The sequence below is a fragment of the Dermacentor andersoni genome, chromosome 4 (assembly GCF_023375885.2).
Source record: "Dermacentor andersoni chromosome 4, qqDerAnde1_hic_scaffold, whole genome shotgun sequence".
Lineage (NCBI taxonomy): Eukaryota > Metazoa > Arthropoda > Arachnida > Ixodida > Ixodidae > Dermacentor > Dermacentor andersoni.
This window is the reverse complement of record NC_092817.1, coordinates 32,552,745-32,579,477: the sequence shown is the minus strand read 5'-3', so window position 1 is coordinate 32,579,477 and position 26,733 is coordinate 32,552,745. Positions and strand designations below refer to the sequence as shown.

At 43.5% G+C, this 26,733-nt stretch overlaps 1 protein-coding gene across 1 annotated transcript in view; it reads left to right on the top strand.

The window, feature by feature from the left end:
* LOC126536874 (uncharacterized) overlaps positions 1–26,733 on the top strand; it is a 31,958-nt gene that overhangs the window by 2,482 nt on the left and 2,743 nt on the right. The window contains exons 4-9 of the mRNA XM_050183904.3: positions 2,362–2,640; positions 7,554–7,598; positions 13,030–13,122; positions 13,190–13,324; positions 17,925–18,070; positions 21,379–21,695. Coding sequence (XP_050039861.1) covers positions 2,362–2,640; positions 7,554–7,598; positions 13,030–13,122; positions 13,190–13,324; positions 17,925–18,070; positions 21,379–21,695 — 1,015 coding nt within the window. The remainder of the gene's footprint in view (positions 1–2,361; positions 2,641–7,553; positions 7,599–13,029; positions 13,123–13,189; positions 13,325–17,924; positions 18,071–21,378; positions 21,696–26,733) is intronic.

The following is a 26,733-nucleotide window of genomic DNA, read 5'->3' as shown; positions in this document are numbered from 1 at the left end:
AATGAGCTTCTTAGCATCGCCTTTATGCAGAGCAAAGTTCACCCATATGAATCGGGAAATCATACAGAATGTGACATCATAGTTTATAAAGCATGGAGAGTTTCATAGGAAAGTGAAGTACATCAAAATATTAGACAAAGGTAGCCTTTAATCTGGCGATACACTGAATGGGTGATAATTGGTGTTTGGATAACTTAAAATGTCGTTAAATTGTTACAAATCACAATTTCTTTTGGTTAATCAGCTACATTTTCGCTGCACTTGAAAATTGCTTAATTTCAAGAATGCCCTTGGCTATACAAAACATCTTGATTTTTTTAGCGCAACACAGTGAAAGATAGCTCATGAGGAAGTTATATCTGCATGTCAGCTTGAATTTTCATTTTGGGCTCTTCTGCCTTTGGATAATCCAAATCTGTGGTTCCAAGCAATTCGAATTAATTAACGTGGCTAAACTTTATTGTATATACATACTTAGAAACAGTTAAGCGCATAGATGACAAGGACATGAAAGAATGCATACACAAGCACTAACTTCAACAAACATTTTATTGAAAACAGGATCACATATCTAAGCATGCATATCGCACTGAAGCGGAAACAATGATGCCATATGCGCAATACATGACATTACAAAAAAATATTTCTTCTTTTTCTTTTTATTCGAAGAAACTGTGGACATGATTATGCACTTATCGTTCATGCTTGCTATTCTGGATGCTTTTATGATCAGCGTAGTAAGTTCATCTCAACGTCGAGATATGATAAAACACTTTAGAAACAGTGGAACTCAACACATGCTACGATGTAGAGCCAGCCAGCCAGCCATCACATCCTTTCTATTATCTATGTGCTTAACTGTTGCTAAGTGTTTCATATCAACAAGAACGATCGTCCATGCGTGTCAAGTTTATTGCACAACTTATCTGGCTTAACTCGTATTCCACCAATTTCCATAGTCCTTTTTACTTAAATCTTGGAGACTCCGATAATAGATTGAGTAGGAATGGTGGCCTAAAAAACTATGTGAGGGAGTTAATTCTTTTTGGCAAATATAAGCTTGATTGTTCTATGTTATGATAGGTACACACATTGTTAAAGAAACGGGATGCTTATTCATATTTAGATACCTTGAAAGGCTGTGATATTCTTTCTGGCTTACACAAGTTAGCAATCTGAAGACCACAGAGCTTTTGTTTCATTGAGTGTCCACGTCTGGTCATTCAAGCTTAAAATTTTTTTTTCTAGGTTTTTACGTCTACATCAGCGATGAGTAATGCTCGAGCCCAGACCTTGGCTTCGGCCAACCCGGGCTGCACATGTCACCCGTGGCGAGTGCTTAAGTCCTGCGCTTAAGCAAGCACACTTTGCCACCAAGCATAAAGGAAGTCAACAGCAGAGACAAGCTTCCTCCGGCAACAGCGTTTAATGACAGTTGAGATGGAGATAGGATCTACCTCTCTAGGTTTTTATGTGCCAAGACTACAATATGATTATGAGGCATGCTGTAGTGGGGAACTTCCGATCAATTTTCACCACCTGGGGTTCTTTAACGTGCACCCAATGCACAGTACATGGGTATTTTTGCATTTCGCCCCACATCGAAATGTGACCGCTGAGGCTGGGATATGATCCTGCGCCCTTGGGCGTAGGCTTAACAATGCCTGTTAAACCCATTATCACAAGCTTGTGAAAACAGGTTGTCACATATTGTAATGATGTAGGTTTTAGGAAATTGTTTATTATATATTCCAGCTTGCATGTACAGAAAAAAAAATTAAGACTTAGATTTTTAAATAAATAATAATAGGTAATTCGTGCCTTGTGAAAATCTATGCAGTGTCTCAAAGCTGCATGCTTGTAACGGAAATAAGTCTTCTGAACTGACCCTCGGCAGTTCAGAAGCCCCTTGCTCATGCTGTTATAGGGGCCTTACTTTATGTGCCCTGCACTCAAATATTACAGAGAAATCTACTATCCACACTAATGGTTTCTCTAACCATGCTAAATGAAGACCATGGTGAAATGCTATAACTGCTCTGCTATAACTTACCTGCATCCTTCGTTACATTTTTAATTGACTCTTGTCTTCTAAGCTTTTATGCATATTGTGCTGTGAATATCTTAGTTAAGTTGTACCCTGAATACGAGCTGAAGCATGAATAAGGAATGCAGCCATGTTTAGTGAGCCAGTGCATTACAAACCCACTAATGGCTATTTAAGAAAATTTGTTTGGCCTGCTTTCACATTTGGTCTCAATGCTGAAGTTCGTAGCCCTCCCCTCTCCTTTTCATAAAATAGCAAATACTGTTTGGACCCACTTAGTTTTGACACCAATGTCTTGCAACCTTTTTTTCCAGGGCCAAACAGAACGTTCGATTCGCGCACATTCACTCGTCCTCGGCGGAGGCGGCCAGCACTCGACCTGGAGGCAATGCCAACAATTGCTGCTGTGGAAACAGGATCAGCAAGGGAGTTGCCCGTTCAGCCTGCTGTGCTACCAACGACTAGCCCAGGGGTCATGTCACCCAGCAAGGAGGCAGTCTCGCCAAGTAGCCCCGTGCCACCAGTAGTACCGACACAGACGTTACTACGTGCACCTGTCAATGTTCATGAGATTGCTCGGCTTCAGGAAGAGAGTGAGTGTCGATCGTGCTAAAGCTCCACGCAGTACATGGCTTACACTTAACCCAACATGTTCTAAAGTACTTTATACCGAACACGTTGGATGCTTGTTTTCGTCAAAAGATCTCTCTGGATTTGTAAGTTGTAGAAATGTCTGTACACACATCTGTATGGGGCACTTGTTTGTTAAAGGAAATCGTAATAGAGTGGTGCTAGGACCATTAGTTTTGCCAGTGATGCAACTAGTAATCAGCATTTCAATGCACATAAAGATCACCTCATTGGCTGAAGCAATTCCAATAGAGAAACAAAGACTACGCAGATTCAGCGCACATCTTGGAACCAATGTAGTGGTTAATCAAATGCTATAAATTTGCCCATTTCATTCCTGTGTCTTTGGCATAAAGGAAACTGGTCTGCACGCATGTGCTCTCATGCGCTCGTTCTACGCAATGCGACACGCGTGGTGATAATCTCAAACAACTAGTTAGCGTTGGCACGATAGAACTATATGTATGATTGTGGCCTAATGGTTAGAGCATCAGGCTGCTGCGCTGGGGGCTGAAGTTCAGTACCAAGGTTAGGCACGCAATTCTATCTTTTTTTTTTAAGTGGGAGCCATTCGGCAAGACAGTAGCACCCAGCCATAGTCAGGAAAGTCCGGGAGGGCTTGCAAAGAAATGTCTGCTTTGTAAAATGACCTGTGTATGTATCTTCCATGATAGAATCATAGGAGTGCTGTGGTTATTCTAGGGTCATGCTAATCTAGTGCTATGCTGATCTAGGTCTTGTCTGGTATACACTTTATGACTTTTGCTTCAGCAACCTTTTCCCTGCCTTCCAGCTATAGTCAGCTGTATTCACATGAGAATCTGTAGTTGGCTTATTTATGTTTAGGATTCTGTGTTTTCGGAGTTCTTTTCTTGAAATTCGGAGTGTGTCTTTCGGAGTTTATTTTCTGGTTTTTGGAGTTGATTTCTCGTAAATCCCCAATTCTCTGAAGCTCAGAGTTTAAGTTTGCATTATTCTAAGTACTCCAAAATCTTTGATGCAATGATATCTGAAGACGAAAACATTAGAACACACGAAGCATATTTTAGTTGTCTGGAAGGTTTGAATGCACAAACACATATACACACAAACACAGATACTCAAGTACACATCTATGTCTGTGCGTATTACAACCTTAAAACTTGTTGTAATAGACCCAAGCATACTTTATGAGGTTGCTGTCACTAATGGAAGTGCACTCCTTTCGATTGATGATTCTCAGCTTTGAAAATGCCCTTTGAACATTTGTGCTATAGAAACAGGGAGTGCCAGAAGACTCAGCATGCAGCAAGAAAGCACTGGCCACTGGACAGTGTGAAGCCTCCAAAATGACAGGGGCTCAACAATGTTGCTGATTTCATAGCTCTGATAGTTCGCAAAATCACTCATGAGCCAGCTCGTTGTCAGTTTCAAGAAACACTAACTTACAAATCGGCGCATAGGTTTAGAACTTGCGGGGTAACTCGTCCTTCACATTTGGATTCACAATTTGAAAACTGTACCAAAACAATTCACTGGTTTACTGGAGTGCATCGCAAAGGTTCCTCTCAACTGTCAGTGTCACGGATCTCCTCCGGAGAACACTCTGGCCAAAAGAATGGACTGGGCGACAGGTGTACCCACACAGATGCACATTTGATACAACCCACGCGACACGAACAGCAGCACACAAACCTAACAAAACTAACACACAAGATACAAAGACTATCAGTACACATGACCCGGTAACACTGCCACTAGCGTTCTACTGTTAGTGGTTGGCGTTCGTGCTCACGTCTGGTTCGGTGCGGATGTGGCGTGGTGTGGGTCCCGAAGCCGACGTCGTAGTGGCGTTCGACGTTCTAGGGCTGGCGTCGCTGGCGGCGTCGTTGGTTGCGTCGTACACGCTCCCGGTCCGAACGCCCTTGGAGGTGTGGCCGATGATGTTGGCGTTGGGGCACCACCCGGAAGAGTGGCAACAGCGGTAGAGACACCCCTGGCCGTAGCAGGTGGTAGCGTCCTCCGTGGACTCCCCGGAATGGGCTCAGGAACGGCAGGAAGTCTGCGGTGCAAAGCCGTAGAACGCGAGCTCACCGGAGCAGTAGCTGGCGTCACTCTCTTCCGGTCGAGCCGTCCCTGACCCGCCGAGTCTCCGCTGCTTTCTTCTTCCCGCCCGTGTCTCGCCCTTCCTCGCCCTTTTATAGCCTTCTTGTTAGTCCACGTAATCCTTCTCTTCGTCTTCTTCTCTTCTCCACCAATCATCGCTTTCCACCTCACCGGATACTTCTTCTTCTTCTCTTCTCCACCAATCATCTCTTGTCACCTCACTGAGAACTTCTTCTTTATCTTCTTTCGTCTTCGGTTAATCCACATCATTCTTAACGCCATCCTCGTCGTCTTCTTGAAACCTTTCTTCGTCTACCATTTTATTTTATCTTCCCTCTTATATGTGACAGTCTGTCTCCACTTTTCAGCGACAACAACCTAGTATTCATGACAGTCTGTGACAATCATTGAGTGGTCATTCTCATCAAGGAGATCTAACAGACTTGCGACATCTGATGTGAAGACCTCAGGTGGGTCATGCCATCGACTGAGGATTGCGTGCAAACAATCCCCCAGTATGGGGTAAACCTGCTGCACCAGCATACTCTCTGCCTCAAGTTCCTTAATGATTGAGAGCACAGCACACGAATTCATCCTAAGAAACCTCAGCTTAATCAGCAAGTTGTGTGCAACTTCAGGCGATAAAACCAGATTTTTGACTTTCTCATGCTTCTTTCCGTTGGCATCATCGCTTCTCAAGAAAAACAATATGGCACACAAATAGTCCAGAGCATCTTCTAGGGATTCATGAAAAGAAAACCAACTAAACGGACATAGTCTTCAGCGACTTAGTGTTCGTGTCTATGGTCACGCACACAAAAGCAAAATTCCAGCGCAGCTCCTGCAACGACTTCAACAGGGCAGGAAAGTGCACAACAATATCGTGAACTACCCTAAGTGAGCTTGTCTTAATTCCATCCTCCAGAGCATTAAGTAGGTGGCACAGATCTTTGAAGTGAAGTGCCTTGAAATCGGGGCTGGAGAGTTGCAAGTCCTTGTGAAGCTTCTGCATGTAGGAAGCTGAAACAGAGCACAACACAGCTACGTCAGCTAAGGTCTTTCCAACTTTCTGAAGAGCGTTTTGTATCAACATGCCAATTGATACTGCCTTAAACTGCTGAACTACTTGCAAGTCTATCATGAGAGTCCTACGTCCAGGAAGTTCATTGTCGTCAAATGATGCAAGCACCGCCACTGCTGGATGTCCGTGGAGTTTCGGTGACTTGTCGATGGTGATGGAAATGAGGTGGTCTTCCATTGAAGAGCTTATCGTTGCACTGACCTCATGTAGGTATTTCCGATACAGTTGATCACTACCTGGCGTCGTGCGTGCCGCCGGACACTTGCTTACAAAGAGGCTACCAAGAGGTCCATCAGCCTGGTGCAGTGGAATCCCAGCATGACAGAGCGTACGGCAAAACTGGTGCGGGATGTCATCCACGTCTTGTCTGTTGGATCGGGCCTGTGTGATGCATTCTTCCGGCGAGCTTTGCTGCGATGAGTTGCCTAAGGGTAGGAATAGCAAGACAATTTGAACAAATCGGATTACGACTAGGTGAAGTCTGCTCAGACACCTGCCATAGATGGAAGTGTGCATGATAAACAGAGAAACCGTGTCTGGCTGTACAAAGCATGCAACATACTCTTACACAGCCCTAAATTCATAGCACGAACAGTTAAAGAAAGGACTCTCCTGTGTCTAGACGTGGCTTTTTCTGCTGGACGTGGCACCGTGATTGTAGGTGCTCCGCAATTCTCAAGGCGCCCTTGCCATTGGCAATGCTGTCACACGACAAAACTTGCAAACGATGACTCCTTCAAATGACGTTGACTCTTCAGCATCACTTAACTCCTTTATGTAGTCGCTGGAAGGGTTTCGTTTGCTTCCCATTTCGCTTGCCCAAAATATCAGTTCACGCGCTACATAAATACATAAATATGTCATGTGAGCATGGCATGCTTTCCGCCAGCAGGCTTTTCGTGCTCGATTCGGTCCCCTGGCGCTCTAGTGCCACCAGGGGACCGTGTATCAGGATGTCTCACGCTCCCGGGGTCGACAAGCCCTTTGTTAGATGTGCGATGGGTGCGGTCTACGAGATACTGTTTACGTGAGGTCAAGTTTATATCGGCCAAACTGGCCAATGCATCAGTGACCACTTAGAACATGCCCTTTATCGCATGCGAGTGTTTATCAGATTTTTTCGGATTTATCTGAAAACATGGAGCCCTACTTATGTTGCATTACGAAACCCTTTTCTTTCTTTTTTTCTTCTTTTTGGGGCACCTCTTCTCATGTTGCAGTTTGTTCTGCATATAGACTTCTTATCATTGCCTTCGTGTCTGGAGGCATTTTATCTCGCAGCTCTAGCGATGAAAAACCTGACACTACTAGTTGTGAAAAGGGAATAACCTATCTTGCTCTCCTCTTTTTGCTTGCCTTGTAGGCTAATCAAAATACTCCACAGCATCTAGACCTTACTTTCTTGGCCTATTTTGAAGGGTCCACTGTGTGGACTTGTAACTAACCAGAGCTGTTATCTGTCAGCCTCATTGCAAAATTGCTCAGCAGGACAAAAATGTTTACTTAATGCTGTATCACAGAGGGCAGAGTCTTTTCTCAACAAACTACTTTTTGTGTTGCAATGCACTGCTTCCTGCATTCTTATAGTCAATAATTTGCTAACCAGCCCATTAAGTGCTTTTCTACATGTTATGCATGTCATGAAGACAATGTGTTAAAAATGCTGCCGTGCAGTTAATGTTTCCTTTTAACCCGTCTTCTTTGCTCCAGGTTTAAGACTGAGCTCTCCCATATCTTCTCCGAAGCGAACATCCAGTAAGTGAACAAGTTGCATAAGTGGATAGCCGGGTAAAGCCCGGAATACATGGAGTGGAAAACCTGCGTTCAGGCAACGAAATACGCCTGGCAGCGAACGCTCGCCCCACGGCGTCCAAAAATTTGACTCCCACTGGCTACCCGGTCTGATCGGAGAAATGCCGCCCAGCAAAAATCGCTGTCGGAAGTGGTTGGAGCGCCTCGCGCTCTCATCGGGCATCGCGACGATCGTTTTCCCTCCGACTTCCGGTATCTAGTTGGTTTTTGTCTATTTTTGCTTTTGCATCCGAGCATCTGTCGCGTGGCCGCGCTGAAGCAACGAAATGCGGGCATTTGCGCTAGTATGGCCGCACACTTTCGGGCTCTCTGCGCGTGAAAGGGACAACGTTGATCATTACAGCCGGATATTGAATGTTTAAGAGTACAAATTTGTATAAACTTATTTTTCGTCTACAAACTTAAGTGAGGTGCTCGCGAAACGGATAATTATAAGTGAGGTGCAGTTTTCTTAGCAACCCGATCGAAGGTTCCATGGCACAAAATAGTGTGTGCATTTTATTGCTTTTCTTAGTCTTTTTTTTTGTCTGCGTGGTGCTGCCTATATGGGTTTGGGTATAGGGGACGAAACGGTTTCTTGTTTGCGGCACCTGAAGCTGTTTTTTGTTTTCTTTTTCGCTGTCGGCATGCATGCTCGCAAAATTTGGTTTTCTGCTTCTTCAGTCAGAAATCGCCCCCGCTCTACTACAACCATAAGTCCCTTCTGCTTGAGTGCCTTGAGGGAAAAGAGCGATGACAGATTATAGTTAGAAGCCGCCCATGCCTGGTCTTCTGGCTGTTTGCATCTTTGTGGGCCCAGGCGGCACGCGGAATGCCTAGGGCATTGAGAATGAGAGCCGCTGGCAGGCCGATTTCATGCCAAATACCGACAATTCTATCCTCTCCGGCTGTAGTACTAAACGCTTGTTGTTGGAGGAGGCTTTAAAACAGGAACTGAAACTGAAGCAAACATGAATAACCACAATGTGCTTTTACACAAAGTAAACAAAAGTCACTGTTGGAGAACCACAAAACCTTCTGCAACACCTGTGCTCCGCAGTGCCACTGCTTAATGTAGCTAGGCGGCGTAAAGCCAGCCTGCTAAGTTGTTTAGTCATTAACAACAAATACAATAAAAAGCGTATTAACTAATTTTTTTTTTTCTTATCCAAAAACACCTTCTTAGAGTCTGGCAACACTGACAAATGCATGGTGAGCGCGCGGTGGTGTTCGGCTGTTTTTCACTGAATGTAATCAATGCCAGCGAACCCTTGGCGTTGTCCCGCTGCGTCTATTTGTGCCAGACGAAGTTCGCCGGGAAAGTACGCTCCATGTATCCCGGGCTTAACAGTTTGATTCTGTTTGTTGTCATGTGGGCCGTATAATTGAGCAATGCAGTGCACCACATGTTGTCACTGAGTTAGTTATAAGTTGCTCTTCCAGCCAAATTGTAGCCTCATTCACTTAGATTTTGTACAGAGATGGCACATCACAGTGCATATTGTTTAATACTGCACTTGGATGCAGTGGTTGCCTGTTTCGTCCTGAGTGAATTAGCATGTATGACAAATGCATATATTTTGCCAGTGAAAGGAATGGTGGCATTATTAAGGCAAAACACTTATTGCTGAAAAGATTGAATATGAAGCCGTTTTGCTTGGATGGTGCTACTGTTTGCTTTGCTGAGTCTACGGGCATTTTTTTCATCCAGCATTTAGCCAGCTGCAGGCGAAACATACTTCTGATTTATTCTGGACAAAAAAAATCTTGTATAGAAACACAAAATTAACTTGAAAATTGTATTTGTAAAAGTTTTGAGCAGGAGTGAGCCTGTGGTTTTTCTACAAGAGCCATTTATACATGGCCTCCTTGTCTGCATGGTGTTTGGTAGGGATCAGCTGTATTCTACTCCAAAATGCTATCGTTAAACGAATGAGCGCATCTGCAACTGTACACATGAAGATTCCGTGCCACCCTTCAGAACAATGTACATGGCACTTTTTCGATGCCTCCAAAGTTCTTGGGCTGTGGAGATGTGAATTGTTAAGCCTGAAGTTGTTCATCCAGCCATTTCCTTTCTGCTGTTTTCATAACCTCTAAATGCACTTTTTTCTTTTTTTAGGGTGCTGCTCTGCTTACTGCAAGCTCATTCTGAACACCACAGTTACTCAATCTGTTACTCAACTGTTGCTCAACAAAATTTCTTTGTCACACAAAGGACTTGCTAAATGCAGTTAAACTTCTATATAATGAAGTAGGTAAAATGGCAGTTTGCTTTGTTACATTGAAATTTTGTTGTATTGAAATTCTACCTTCTATGCAAATAAGTACAGTCACCAATTGAATTTGCTTGCACAGAAAGGGGCCGCACAATTTTTCGAATTATTGGGTAATCGAAAAAAGCAAAATTTAATGAGAAAACAATTCATTCTAATGAATTTGGGAATTGGCGACGAATAATGCTATTTCATGCCACATCGACGATACCTTCACATAGGCGGTATGAATTAAGCAAAGCCAGCCACACTTTCGCGTGCACTCTGCCCCCATGGCTGATAGCGTTGTCCGCACAGGGACGGCGCTATTATGAAAAGTGCCGGCAGCGAGGAACAAATGCTTCATCTGCCGTACGCTCCAACGGGTCACCTAAACTCGAGATTATGCAATGTTCAATACTAAATGTGTGGTAAGACAGCTTACATGATGCTAGAGTGTACTAGAATACGGTTGAGTTAGACGAGCGGCTGGGGCAGCGCATGCTTTGCAGTGAGGCGCATGACGACAAAAAATACTGTGGCAGTGCTGCAATCGAAGGGGATTGGGTGACATCGAGGTTGCGCCATTGGAAACTGCTGGTGATACTTCTTGAAAGGGTCATCCGTACTACTTCACTGGCTCCTATATGCGTTCAGACTGCTCAAACAGTGTTTATAATTGCATATGAGATGTATTTAAATAAGTGTCGTACCACATTGGGCACCAATATTAAATAGGTTGCAAACATGGTGAGACTGTCAAAAAAATGCTTTACTTGCCTGAATCAAGTTAGCAAATGTACAGGCTGCCCCAAAACGGAATGTTTATATTTAATGACAGCTAGGAAATTGTTGACAAGAACTGATTAGCACACATGCGTTAATTTTCTCTGGAACTGATGCCTCTGCGCAACAGCCACGACTCTCCAGCAGCACAATAATTGGGAATAAAAGTCCTCGCTTGTGTTGGCCCCTCACCTTCTAGACTTCAAAAATGCTGTTATGCGTTATATTTAAACAGAAGCAGCTATTCGATAATGTCTAACAGTGTATTCTGAAGTTGAATACGTACTGAATAGCAGATACCATTCGATTAGAGTATATCTTTCTACTTCATTTTGCCTGCTGGCACGTTGAAGGAGATCGCCAGACAAGCCAGGGAGATTAAGATTACATTGGTAAGGAGTCCTCGGTCTCCCCGATTCAGTCCGAGTACATAGGCAATATCTCTTCCCTAAACTGCGAAGAGAGTCTCCACCCCCATCCAGTTCGCTTGCAGCGCCCTCGCACAATTTTTCCACACGTGGCGCCTCAGCAGGAGAGCACCATTCGGCTCACTCGACCATTGTCCAATACTCGTCAATGATGCCTTGCCGCTCCATTTATCACAGTTTTAACACGATGGCGTTAAGGGCCCCGTGTTGGATATCGTTTTGGCAAAGATTTTCGAACCACCCATACCAAGCCCCCCATGTGGCGCGAGGAAGTTACTGAACTAATTGAATTTCTCAAGCTAAAATACATAGAAAAATCATAAAGTACGACTTACACACAACTTGTGGACATCACAGCGTCAGATTGTAATTTGAATATATGAGAAAGCATAATTCTGTTACGCGAAACCTCAAAGAAACCCCTTGGGAGCGTTTCTATAATTCATAGACTGGCCACAGCATCCGCCATTTGCTCGCTCCCGCACGCGGATATCTTGGAGGCCATGGAGCGGCACGCCCAGTTCCTTGCAACATCTCCAGATGGCACTTGCCTCCGCTGCTTCATGGCCCATGCAAGAGGCCGCATTTCTACCAGAAAGACCGCCTTTGTGCATAGCTTTCGCCGCCAACGTTTCCCGGTAAACATTACAACTATATAAGCTCCACTTGCCGGGAAGCATGAGAAGCAATCGGGGATCTTTGAATGCTATCGCATTCCACTCATAAAGGCGGAGCTTAAGCGTCCTCCAAATTTTAGTTGGGCATCTCCAACCACCCATGTAAGCAGCACGCGTAGGAAAGCACACGCACAAGAAACGGCAAAAGTTGCAACAATTGAGTAGGGGATTGCCAACTCGCACGCGCAGGAGCCGGTAGTGTGCTACTTAGCGCCACCATATGCCAGCTTCTGAAACTGTGTAGCCAATATCAGCTGCCACAAAGTCAATGTCTTGGCATTCCTTTGCTGTGGAAGCGAAATTTCGTTATACTGAAATCGCATGCAAACACACTTAGTTATATTGAGGTTTTAATTACATGGTGTTCTATGGGCAGGAGGTTATGAAAAGTTACTTTGTATTATCGTGAATTTCGTTATATTGAAGTTCATTGTATCAAGGTTTAACTGTACTACTGTTGCTGCACAAATGTGTTGCATAGCTCCGCTTCTGTACTAAATCTTATTAGCTAACTATGTGCCAGTTACTTGTTCGTTGTGCAGAAAAGTTAGAAAATGTAATGCTGTGACGATGCAGTGATGTTAGGTCCGTTCGATTTGCCTGTTCACGGTAGTTCACGAGAAGTTTGGAAATTGTGCGGCTTGATTTCTATGGTGCTGGCACAACACGACACTTGAATCGAATGCCCAGATGCAGACGCAGTGAAGGCATTATGTTTTAGCTGACCAATGTGCGTCGTGTGCGTAAGTTTAGCGGTCTCGGACTGCAGGTATGATTGGCTTCTGAGGCGTAAATTCACCCCACACTTGCGTAGACACATCAGACTTTGTAAGTGGGGTTTTATTGGTGCTTGCGCCCATGTGCTGCGTTGTCTGCTGCGCTGCTGCTTCACACCTGTACGTCTGCACCAAGTCGGCAGCGACAGTGGAGAGAGTGCAGCAAAATCATCAACCAGGTCTGCACCTTTCTAAATGAATGGTGTGGTTAAGCAGGTGCCGTTGCCGCATCACTGAAATGAATGGTAGGGTGCAGCACCTTGTGAACTGGTTCAGGTGATGCAGGTGAATCTAATAGACCTACTGGCATTGGTGTTAGTGCCTTAACTACAGGCTTCTCTATACTATGTATCACAGCAATCCTTTTGTGTACAAAGATACAGCCAGCTTGTATGGAGCTCTAAAACTGAAAAAATTATGCCTTTATGTGCAGCTTATTTTAGACTTCTCTTCAATGAAAATTTTCCATGCAGTGGTTAGTGCTAGGCTCAATGAATCAAGGCCTGAAGATTCCTGCTCCGATGACCAGCACGAAGTTCATCAAAGCAGAGTACAGAATTTGGAAGGTCTGTTTCATTTTACTCGTGATAATTGCCTTGGGGATTGGTTAACATGGTAAACTGCAATGCACAGGTGATGCGAGGCAGCGACTCCGCACACCCCCTCTGACCTTGGCACGGACTCAGGAGAGCCAGAGCCCATCGCCTGGAAGCAGTCCATATGGCTCTAACTCGTCCCTTCATCAAATATCTCAAATTCCAAGCAAAGGTAGGAACAGTGTAATTGCACGCCTTCTGGTTTTAATGGATCCTTGACAGCGAGATGTGCTACACCTATTTGTTCATGGATTGCAGTTTGTAAATTTGCTGTTGTAATGGGAACGAGAAACATGTGCTTCAAGGCAGCCTTTATGCAGCACTGCTAGATACTGGATCAGTTGCTTTACTGCTGCATTGCGTGCAATTTATTTCTGTTGTGCCTACCCAGCAAAATCCAAGCATGTGCTGTTTTGTGGCACATTACAGAAAGGCTCGCATGTAACATGACCTCTGAGACTTTGCACACATGATCCCTATCGCTGAAGTCAAGCTGTACACGACCACTCGGTTATCTGCTGCATGGTGGAACACACGATGGAATATCCCTGACAGACACACAAAGTGATGAAAAAGGGTCATGTTTTTGCTGTCCTTAGGCAGAACTTATCTGACCAAATAATCTAGTTAAAGTAACTAATGTTGGCTTAAGCTACCTTGGAGGATGTGCCTGTAGCCATTGAAGCAACAAAATATAGTAAAATATTGCTCCTCTATGCATAAAAACTTGTAGAATGGTACAAGGCCTGAAGTCCTTTTACATGTAACTGAGGTTGAACAGGACAGGACTTGATCAGATATTCATAAAGTAGTCGCCTCTCTTATTTCTTACTCCAGTCTACAGGACAGCCAACTGCTATTGCATGGAGATGCTTTGGAAAAGTATGGAAACTTTCGAAGGCTCCATGCTGTTGGGTCTATTCCCTATCAGTGTGCAGGGAATATTGACTTAAAAAAACAGCCTTAAGCATGCCATCTGCATGCTAGCCTGATAATCAAGATCTGTTAGGCCACGGTGATCTGCACTCTTATGCTTGAGTAAAAGACTCGACTGTGCAGCTGCTTTTACTGTCAAAAATGTAAAGTGGAGTCTGAAATTGTCTACGCTCAGGTTGTTCTAAACATTCTTTTGGTCACACTGTCTTAAAAGTGCTTTTATTTATTTTTTAATTTTTTTGGCATGCAGTTGCTATCTCTAATCCCAGCCATGCAGTTATTGACATCCTATCCCAGTTCAGCTGCAGTGAGAAAGAGTGACTGCCCCACTTGTTACTTGCCTAATAGAAAAGCAACCTGCAATAAAAATTTTTTTAAGGCGAAAGTCTTTCTAGGCTCATGGTGAAGTTTGTGTCAGCAGACCTGACCACCGGAGTGTCCGCCGAAGCATCATCACGCCATATGGAGACAGATTAAAGAATGAAAAATGATTGGTAGTGACCATCATACCTTGCTGGTGAAGCAGCGCACTGACACAAACACAGTGAAGACACAAGAAAAGACAACACTCGCTGCACTCGCAACTACTTTATTTCAGAACACATACTTCATATTTATATACCTGTGCACCCTCAGGCGTCAAAGAAAATCAAGGCTAGATTAAAGGCATGTTTTAAAAATAATTTGCCCGCGCACACTCGGGCGTCAAAGATATAGCATCTATCTATCATGGTGTGCAATCCTATCGTATTTGTTGCAACCCTAACAACCATTTTTATTGCACAATTTTTTTCTTTTACTGTACTTCCAAAAAGGCAACCTCACCATGGCTTAGATGTACAGATGGCTGACTGATACAACCCTCTCCCCTCTTGTGAATATGAAAGGCTTCGATTATTTCCCTGGTTAGCTGATCCTTATGGTGCAATAAAACTGTGGTATCATTGTAAAGTGGCCAGCACCCATGTTGTGAGCAGTGCCCCTTAATGTGGGAATGAATGTTTCCCCCCAGTGACCTTTTGTGCTCCAAAAGTCTTGTGTTTGCACACCGACCCGTTTGGCCGATGTATACTTTTCCACACGATATGGGCAAACAGTAGACTACGGATGACCTGCATTCGACAAGTTTTTCTTTATGCTTGACCAGTGGCGTAGCAACGGGAGGGGCCGTGGGGCCATGGGCCCCTGGTGCAAGGGGCCAGTGGGAAGGGGGGGGGGTGTCATATACATCTGAAGACACACGGATATTGTTGATATCCTCGCCTTCCTCGACTACACCAGGGAGGGGCCCCGGGTGCCAATGGGCCCCGGGTGCCAGACGACCTAGCTACGCCACTGTGCTTGACCGTGCACTTACGACCATTTACTCTTACTTTTGTTGAAATTCTACGATCCAGTCTGGCACATATTTTCAGAGTTTGTTCGGTGCTGAAAAAAACTACTCGTAGGCCATATCTGCCACCTACGTTAAGGTATGTGCAATTTTGTGTGCATATGGTAGTGACACAATTTTGTTGCTGTCAATCTCTTTTCTGTTGCGCTCTTTCTGATAGCCAGTGTGCACATAACGGATCAACTTATAGGCTGTTGTACACAGTACATGTTTTTCATATCCTGCATTCATTAGTCTGATAACTTGATGGCTGAAAGTCTCTTTTATGTTTTCCGGGCAAGACTTAGTTAAGGCTGCCCTCAGGCACGAGAAAGCTATGCCACTTTTTACAATGTTTGAGTGTCCCGAATTATAGCTAAGCAAGGGTTTTTCTGATCGTGGATTGTATGACCAGCAAACGTGGTCCGGTGTGATAGTTAACGCCAAATCTAAAAACTGTAGCTTGCCATTCTTCGGCAACTCAACAGGGAAAGCCAGTCCTTGGCTGTTGTCCTTGAACACCTTTAAGACTTCATTCACTCTTATGTCCAAAACACCATGTTCAACTATAACAAAAAAATCGTCCACAAAATGGAACACTTTTAGCGCTAGGCCTTTAAGGTTTGCATCTATCGCTTTGTCTATGCTACCTAAAAAAATTGTGCTAAGTACCGGAGCTACTTTTGAGCCTATACATATACCGGACTTTTGTCTGTACATAACATTATTCCACAGTACAAAGGTGGACTCAAGGTAAAAGGTTAATAGTTCAAGAAATGTATTAACTGATACGCCACATTTGCTGACAAATTCCATCTCGTCATTGTCTTCCGTTATACAATGCCTAACACTGGATAATAAGGGACCATGCGGAATATTGTAATACAGATCCTGTGCATCTATGCTGAAGAATTCACATCTTTCAGGGTTAGACGTGCTTAAGTATGTTACTAACGTTTCAGAGTTTGGTAAAATTGACAGATCGGCAACTATCAAGCCATTGAGGTGGTTTTGAAGAACTGAAGAGGCAACCAACTGCCACAAGTCCCTTTCTGATACTATGGCTCTGAACGGAACGCCAACCTTATGTGTTTTTGCCACGAAAAACAATTCGAGGTGTAGGTTGCATGAGCGCTTAACTGCTGAAGCTAGTCGCTCAAAATTGTTGCTTGCCAGTAATGTGACTGCTTTATCCCTCACCTTTTTAGCTTTTACGTCGACACGTACGAAATTCTTTCTTTTTTTCGACCGCTGTCATCGCCTTCTCTTGGAAGAGACCTTCAGACACGACTACAAACAAACCTTCCTTATCAGAAGTCAGAAACCGTAAATCGTTCTTCACGCCAAAGTTCGCTAGATTCCTTACGTGTTGCTCTTTTCTGTCGGCGGTCATTCACCTGGAAAGCACATCCATACACTCTGTGATGAAACGTGGACGCTCTTCTTCGGCCACACGACGCGCCATGGACTTGGTCAGTGCGACTTTTTCTGGTGGAGTAAAGGCCGGCTCGAAGCAGAATCCTTTTGTAGTTCTTGGGAACGGTGGTGTCTCCTAAGGTGACGACCCTGCCTTCCGGCGGTCTGTGCTTCTTTGGTCTAGGTCTAACAACGGCCTAATATGTCTAACAACGGCTTGTAATGGCCACAATTGATTACGAATGACTAATAATGACTGAAATGACTTGTAATGACTACGACATGACCAATATATCCAACGACAACTTGTAATGACTACAATTCATTAGAAAGGATGAGCAATGCTTAGTAATGACCAGTAATGACTGAAATGGCTTGTAATGACTGCTAATGACTATTATATGACCAACATGTCTAATGACAACTTGTAATGACCACAATTGATTACAAATGACTAACAATGCTTAGTCGTGAGCAGTAATGACTAAACGAAAGAAGAGGAAGAGGAGAAAGATAAGGGGAGGAAGAGTATGCTTTCGCCGTTCACCTCTTCAGAGAAATCTTAAGAGACCCTGTAATTTTTGTCAGATATCATGTCTGATCAAAATATTAGGCAGTTTTAGAAATAGCACACCCAAGCATCTTTGCATGCCCAAAGCTCCATTCTCTACTTGCATTTCTTTGTATACCTTTTTACGCTCTTTTGTATGCCCATCAGTCTGAGTCCCCTGCTTTTGGGGGTTAAAAAACTAAAGCTCCCTATTTATTCAAGACATTAGACATAGTGGAGTAGGCATTTTCCATTAAGAAGCCTCCTTGAATATATTTGAAATTTTGTGCCAGCCAAGCATTCACAACAGATAACGTTGAATGTGCTTGTGAAATGATTCTGCTGAGTTCCGTTTGTTGGCCGACGAAGAGCGTTAAAAAAGCTGGGCTGTTAAGTTGTTTACAGCTGGTACATCTTTTTTTTTCTTAAAATTAAAATAATGCTACAGCGAAGGTGCAGATCATTTTTGAGCCATCCTTAATACTCTTTGTGTTGTAGGTGCAACGCGAAGGAGCCTGCCTAACTTGAGCAGGGTGCTAAATGGACTGGGCACTCGCAGTCCCAGCGCAACTGGCCACCAGTCCAAGCAACAACAACCGTCGCTAAGCCATCGAAACAATCTTAGCCAGCTCCCTCAGCCCGAGGTGAGTGCTATGTGTGGCATTGCTGAGTGAGAGATAATGTCTGAAAACTAACATGCTCAAAAAGGACAACAGGCCATTGTGCAAAGCAGAACTCCGTCTCTATTTTTTACATTCCCACATTTAAGGTGTTTGTGACAAACCTGCTTTCATAATTTACTTTTCTATGTGTGCCTTAGCTGGAAATCAGCGTGCGCATGCTGTACCCCGAGCTCATGCCTCCCGGGCACCACAAGAGAGGGATACGGCCGCATCTATGGAGCCCGTACTTTTACAATACAACACCATACTACAACACCACAGATTGAACAGACAACAATACCCACCTCCACACAAGACTCTCTCGCGCGAAGATGCCGTAGCATGGCGACAATTACAAATAAACAAACACCTCCATTTAAGCAGACTGCACGCAATAGACCGTACACTATACTCGTACAAATGTCCTGTTTGTAATGACTACGCCTGCCTATATCACACCACATGGGCGTGCCCCAACGTGAAGGCAGCCCTGCAAATACCCAACCCCACACCCGAACAGTGGGAGGCCGTGCCGACTAGCTTGGACCCTTGTGACCAGCCGCAACTTGTGCGGCGGGCCCGGGAGACAGCAAGAGCCAAAAAAGGGCAAGCAAAACGATGCCTGCTTGTTTTTTCTTCTCCTCCTCTCTAAAGCTAGATGAAAGATGGAAGATGGAGGCTTTGAAGGGTGTTGAACAGTGGTAGGACAAAGAATGTTGCTGAGCCAACATTTTGTCGTTTCAACATTCTTGGTTTTACCACTGTTACATAAGTATACATAAAAAGGGAAAATTGTCATCCACATGAATGTAGCACAAAGCTACCAAGGTAGCAAGAAGCTACAAGTTTCTCTTTCATAACGCTTCCACTACCTTTCAGGATTCTGCAGAACTGATTTGCCAGAAGTACACAGACAAAATATGTCTGATGATCATTGAGAGAATATGTGAATGAGTCGCTTGTTAAGTTTCTTGATTTGAACAGTCATTATGAGGCAGTTCTGTCAAACACTTGGTGCTGCTTCTGGGGTACTCGAGATTATTGTTAGCATCCACAAAGCAAAAAATTTGTTTTCTGTGGGCATAACATGAACTGTATGTATCTTGTCTGCTGCCATGTAGAGCACTGCCAGCATTTTCCTGCTCTGCCTTATTAGCCAATTAATAATTGAATACAGTAAAACCTCATTAAACCGTACCCGCTTAAACAGTAGTTTCGTTTTAAAGTAGTAACGTCAAATCCCCGACTCAGCGGCCATTGAACATAATGTGTTCTGTATCCGCATAAACCATACCAGCTTATTGCATACGCATCGGTTAAAATGTACCGTTTCAACTTTTCGTCGCGTAAACACGGCGGTGCGCTGTCTCCACCGGGCGGCCCGGCAGAACAAGCCTCAGAGATCGGAACAACGGCCTCCAAGCGCCCTGTACGTTTGCGCATGAAGCCACATCAACATCGCTTCGATGCCATGCCAGAGAGCGTTATGGCGTCGTGCAAGTGAGCACTCGCGTCGTTCCAAAGCTCGGATAAAAAAGACGCCGGATGCTCAGCATAGAAGAAAAATTAGACATCGTCTGTGCTATCGAACGTGACACGAAGAAGCCGGCGCTGGCACGCAACAGGAATCTGCTGTTGACTACAATGTGTGGCATTTGGAATGCGAAGAAGTTGCTTGGCAGCGCTGCTGCAACCGCGAAGACATGTCGGCTACGAGGTTTGGCTTTTCGCCATCGTTGCCTGTGTTGTTGTCGAAGTGTCGACTAGCGACAGTGGTGAGGACGACACGGAAAGCGACAGCACGGGCGATTCAGGCCCAACAGTGGCATAAGCTGCGCGTTACGTCAGCCTCATGAATGTAATCGTCGCGACGAGAACAGGGCGCGATAACGTAACTCTATTCCAAATGAAAAGTATTCCAAACTCCGGCACCCGGCAATGAAAAAGGCGCCCCCGGGACTTCTGCAGTACTACTGTGCACGTGCACGGAGAATACGTAATGCCAACGAGGAATCTGCCATGCAAGTGTTTGCCGAGAAGAGGGAGCTGGCACGCAGCTTCAGTAAGTTTGAGGCCGCTGTCGTCGTCGTGCTAGGCCGCCGCGGCATTAAACGAAAATAACACTTTTGTCACACGAAGTGAATAAATACTGCATGTTCTTTTCCCCTTTCTTCGCATTCTCTCCGAGTTTCGTTTTCGACAGGTAAGTGGGCGATCTCATGCTATTCGGTTAAACAGTACTACCATTTAGTACATACTTTTTCCGAGCTCCGGCCAACTACGGTTTAACGAGGTTCCACTGTATCTAACTTTTTAAGTTTTGACTAGGTGTTCAGTGTTCCTCTGGGAAAGTTTTAGATCACCTCATCCATAGTGTGCAGTAATTTAAAAAACTCTTGTAGTTATTATTTATTTTTTGAATTGTACGAATATCTTCTAATTTCGAATACAAATTTAATAGTTTTTGCTATATCGTTCATATTTATTTTGAATATTCATTGTTTGAAGTTGTCAAATGCTACCTGTTACTATTTAGATAATTTGACATACTGTACATATAAGAGATTCATGTTAATGCAGCAAGGTAACTGACAAAAGGGAGAGCCAACTTGGCTAGATCTTACTGGATATATATAAGTTTTCTATACTATACCTTCATAATATAAGAGGCAACAGCAGTTGTTGCAGCCTACAGAGGGAAAGACTAATGCAAGTGGAGACTCCTCCAAATGATTCTGCTGCAGGAGAACCATGATTGTTGCGTAGACGCACCAGCTTCCAAGAGAACAAATGGAGGAGATAACTTTCTCAAGATTAGTTTTTAGTCATCAAATAAGCATGTCACCTTGGGTGTTCTGACGTTGGTGCGCACACAGTGCGTGGCGGCTATGGCGGAGTATCTGGTGGCTATCACTTTCCCTTCCGCGTGTTCCCTTCTCCTTACCCTGTGATCTGGGGGCATACAAACAACGGCCAAAGACAAAAAAGCTGGCTTTTTTCCTTGTTGGCAGTAGCAGTGCTGATGTCTGGTCACTTCATTGGGCAGCTTACATATCGTCTCGATATAGGCAAAGCAATTTATTTGGCCAATCTTGCCATATTTGCATGTGTTTAAAATGATCTGCGGCATTGTTCCACTTGGCTCCTTCACCGAGTACAACACTTATTAGGTGCACCTGGTGACTCGCGGTTACTTTGTTTCATCGCTGTCATTGTCATGGTGCCCCAGTTATTGTAATCACCTTTCTATGGCAGATATGTTAAAGCATAATGGCCCACTGTACTCGCAGATCACAGGCCGCTCCGCATTGCCCATGTCAGCACGTGCCCGCTCGTCCTCTGTGGCAGCAGGTGCACAGGCAGCCCCATCTGGGCCTTCCTCAGCCAGGATGTCCCAAACGAGCAGGCGCTCTCTAGGCGTGCCACAGAGGGCGTCTCATGCATCACCCCCTTCTCGTATGCCACCACCTGTACGGTACATGCCGGCACCCCCTCCAGCTGCACCGCCAGCACCGCCAGCACCAACAGCTGTGGCAACCACTTCTGTTCCACAGAGGTCAGGGCTGCCACGGCCCTCCCGGATCCCGCCACCACGTTCGCAGAAGAGGTGAGCGCCGTGCAAGAACTGCCCCACTGTGCCTGGGAATGTGACTGGCTTGTTGCTTTTCCCCGCCTGCGCTTGTGGAGATGTTTGGTGCTGGCGTTGATGTGTGCTCAACAGCCACTGCTGGTGCTAGCAACAAAAATGGTGCGAAGGCAAGAAATTCTCCGAGAACTTGGCTCGACATGGACCAAGGGGTGATTTTAGTCGCAAAACATGGTTCTTTGCCACTAGTTTCTTCTTGGCATATGTCAACCAATGTTACTTTTCTGACTGTGTTCCTGGTGACGAGGTGTCAACGACGACACTGCGTAATTTGCATGCCAGTGAGATTGGTGAAATATCAGTGGCACATGGGTGTGTGCAATTAATGCTCAGTAAATTTCCAGGGGGTTTTTCCTTCTTGCCATTTTGTTGTCTGGTGAAAGTTGAAGCACCACATTTGCTTTGGGTCGTATTTGTTAAAATCTGTGGTTACATGGCAACCTCTGGTCTGTGCGGTACTGCCAGTGTGTGTGCATCATGGCTCGGCTACTGTTTTAACCTCTTCTCTGTTACGGCAGCGTGGAATAAGCTTGCTTCTTCCCTTGTGTCTTTTTTTTTTGTATTTACGTGCATGACATTGCGTTTTTGGTGCTCCTGCATGTGGAAAGTTTGCCGGGTAGAGCTACACTTGTTCGGTGAAGTCATTAATGTGCAGTTTTATGGGTGTTGGTTCTAATTTTAATTTTGCATGGTGTTCAGCGACTCTGAAAATGCATTGTAAACAGGAAAGGCATTTAAAATGAGTGCTCGACAGCTGCTGAACAAGGAATTTTGCTAGAGCCAACCTTTCGACAAGGGAATTGTCCGAGACAAGCACTCCTGTCATAACATTGGCGCCAGCAACTTATTCGACCACTGTTGATCATCACTTCAAACCTCACCTTTCTGCAAACTTCTGTCTTGTTTGAATATCTGAAATGAAAACTATTACGCCTGTATATTCCTGTTTTGCTAGTAGATGTGAAACTTTGTAAGCATTGCATTATTTAGCAATCTGTTTCATTTTCTCGTTTTCCTTCTTCAAATACTACTTGTACTTAAAATGTAAAATACATAGCCTTGGCAGCTGTTAAACTAACATCACTGATACCTTCCAACGGTATGGCACCAATTATATATGTACACAGCAGACGTGATATAGTGTCGTCTGTTAGAGCTCAAAAGCACTGCTCAACTGTGACGTATATGTATATTTATGCAAATTCACACATTTCTGCACATAAGGCAGGCATCTGCCTGCAACTTCAGAATGTGCATTTTCCTGCTGCATTATCTGTTCTAGTTCTGATGTAATCCAACATAAAAGTATTTTTTAACCATTGTTTTACACATGCAATGAATTTTTTTCTTTCTCGTGAGAGATTCCATTGAAGTTTGAGTGACGTGACTGCATTGATTTCTGGTTACTGTGTTACAGGGCTTTTAATGTATTTTATATTTTACAAATTATTCAGCGTACCTATTCAAGAGCTCTCTACTTGGGCTCATGACTCACAGGACGTGACATTTTTAGCATAAAGTAAGTTTTTTTTATATTGGTACAGTTTATTGTCAAGTATTAACATCCTGTAGGATGCCACTCTTTGTAGGTTGCAGTTGCTCTGAATACGGTGGAACCTTGGCTTAACTAAATCGTGTTGAACCGAGAAACTTAGTTAAATCAAGGACTTCACTTTTCACTGCTGAAAAGTAAACAAGTCGTTTTTGTTGACATCTTACAAATGACTTGGAGTTAAGCAAGAATTCAGGCACAAATATTGCAACTAAGACAACCAGACTTGGTCTATGTCGCCACGTGACCTAAAGAAATATAACCAAACAAATGATCCCGCTGTGCGGACCTAAGGTTCTTGGCATTCGTGCTGTAGACATATAAACCTCTTATCTTGAATGCCACTCTGGATCATACGAAAAGGTCTTATTTGGGAAAACATGCAACATTGCATTACACTACCTAGAAAAGAGCATAATTTCTTGTTTTCGACTAAGTGATGGACAGCCAACTTGCACTTTTATCACTTCTGTTAACCTGTAAGGCTTCGATAACCTCTTGCGATTCTTGTTGTCCTTGACCAAAAATTGCTCCCTAGCATACATAGGGACATAACCACTGTAGACGGGGTGAGTGGCTGTAATGCTGTTTGAGCTGTTCTGCAAACAAATAAAAGAGGTTGTTGAAGCAGTAGAACTTCACAGAAGTCTTAAAATTGGAAGTTGCCTATCTGTAATGTTTTTAAACAAGAAATTATGTCCCTCTCTGGTTTGATGGAATTTGGCGTAGGGCTTTTTATGTTACTCTTCTTCCTCCATTGCATGATAATTTTTGCATTGATACATGTGCAATATGTTTGAATTGTTAGTAGCACTGTTTCTTGTGTTATTTCCCATGTGCTAACTTATGCTTAGGTAATTCTGTGCCAACTAGATCCCCAATCTGAACATCTTTAGTTTGACTCTATTGTAGCTGTGCAGCATACTTAAGAGTAAGTACACTTCTGATACCAAGCACAACAGTACGATACCCCACATAAAACAATGTATTGTAATATATAAAGATAAGCAACTCTAATGGTACGTATTCTCAAATTTTGCACAGAGTCTATCCAAAAAAGAAACTGCACATAACAATGAAATTAGTCAATTTGTTACCTAAATTTCAGATAGTTCAAACAGATCCTCCCACTTTGTTTTCAGTGCATTTTCAAGCTGCTTAATTCAAACCAGGCTCTTGGTTATTTGGATGGTTTTGTCTCCCGAGCTGCTAAAAACTGTTTTTGCTGTACCATGCCCTGACAAGATGGCAAGCATGTACATATGGCCATGTTCCTGGCAATAGTTTTAAGAGTAGTCTTGATGTATAGCGGTAATGCCAACATAGTGCATTATGCAACATAATGTTATTATATGTGGTCTGCACTGTATGCTGGCATTTGCACATTGGTAGCAATGCAGTGCACTGAGTAGTACAGCTAGAAAATGCCACTCAGCTTTTAATGGATGCAATGTGGCACTTCATTAAAGGGCTTCCTGCTTCGGCGGCTATGGCATTCAGCTCTTGAGCATGAGGTCTTAGGTTTGATTCCTGGTTGCAGTAGCCACATTCCAAAGGTTTAAAGCCTCATAATATATTTACATCTAGACTGCTAAACACCTCTACATACCTAGCAACATTTTTACTATTTTTGCCAAAACATGGCTTACCTGTAGAGGAAATTGCTAAGCAGTGGCTGCACAATTTACCTCTATTTCATATTGCCAGTGACAAATGGGGTCGGATTTCTTTTGTAGCTGCTCCATCTATTTTGTAGGTCATGCTTTGCTGAGCACCGAGAAGACTTATCTGAGATGGCACCAAACTGCTGTAAAAAACGAACTGCACCAACACAGAAGCACATAGAGGTAGTGCCAGCAAGTTCTTTAGCAGGGAAATTTAATATAAGAGACCAATCTGCATTTTCTTTCCCTTTGAGATGCAATGTAATAAGTTTTTTTTTTTTTTTTTATGTCAGTGGTTGACTAGGATTTATTTAACGCATGAATGGCACATGTTGCATCGTGGTAGTTGGTACCATATTTTCAGCATACATTGTCTTCCGTTTTTGTCATTCGCTCGTAAAAGCTCTATTCTCTGGAAAAGTGACACTTGGGACCCCTTGGAGTGCTAATCTCTCACTTTAGCTCGACTTAATAGTATTGCCTTCAACGTCACTCTAAAAATGCCTGCTGAAATAACTTATTCCTTCCTGCAATGAAACATGTGGCATGTTAAACTTGGGTGTCGTTACAATTCCAGTGCTTGTTAATGCCCATTTCCTCAAGATAATGGACAGTTTTATGTCTTAATTGCAGAGTTTGTTCAGCCACTATCTGTTCATGCTAAACTGTCCATGCTGCAAACAGGAAAGCAGAATAGCGGGTGTTACAAAATTTTTGTAACGGGCTAAACAGGCACAACTGTGCTTGCTAAATTAATTGATTGAAACAGGCCAAATGGGTGCTTTCAAAAAGTTTTTCTAAAGAAATTTGCCTGACAGATGTAATTTGGTTAGTGTGTGTTTACCTCTGTAGTCGTCTGCCGCTTAAAAGGCTGATCTGAGCTAATGTGGATGATCCTACTGTGGCAGATTAGGGTTATAAATATTTATGTTGTACAAGTTACTGTGAGTGCAAAGTACATTTAGCTTTGTGGGTGTGCTGCTAGTCATTAAGAAAAATTCTCATTTGTTTTTCTGGTGAAACAGTGATGGGTGCTTGTTTATTGAGTAACACGTGTAAGAGTGTGCTTTGGGGGAGGCATGCAATTTCATAGAATATTTAGGGATGGTGTTGTATGCTCTTCTGAAGCTTTTAGATTGAGGCATGTTGAAATAATATGCTCTGTTGGTTGTTTCTGAAACTACTGTAATTTCTTTTTTATGTACTTGGTTACTTGTATTGAATCTGGTGGGGTTGCATGGAGTGCTACATTGGTGTAGCTTGCAATGAAGTAGCTTCTTGATTATTTCTTTTATGTGTGCTTTATTAGCTGCATGTTCTGTTTGATTGCAATCACATTAACATTTCTCTTTATTTTTCTTTCATGCAGAATGTAGATGCATGGAATGTGTCGCTGTAAAGAGAACGAGGTTTGTTGTAAGTTGCCGCTGCCTGTAAGATGGCAGCTGATGTTTGCTTTTGATAAAGCATTTATTTACCAAAAATTGAGATGGAATTTGGCGAAATACTCTCGCAATACTGCACCTTGTGATGACATAACCAAATAGTCGGTGGAAGCTCAAGTCTGTCTGATATATAAATTTGTCATTTAACATTTTTATGTGGCGTTTGTATTCCTTAAGTAGCAGCTTAAATTGAACATATTTCTGGCAAATTTTAGGCGTGATGTGTGTATTTTACCTCATGCAAGAGTGCTTTGTTATCATAGCAAAAGTGTGTGGTGGCATGGGTTATCCGCATTAATAAAATATCGCATAAAATGCATTTAAGTTGTATTTTCAGC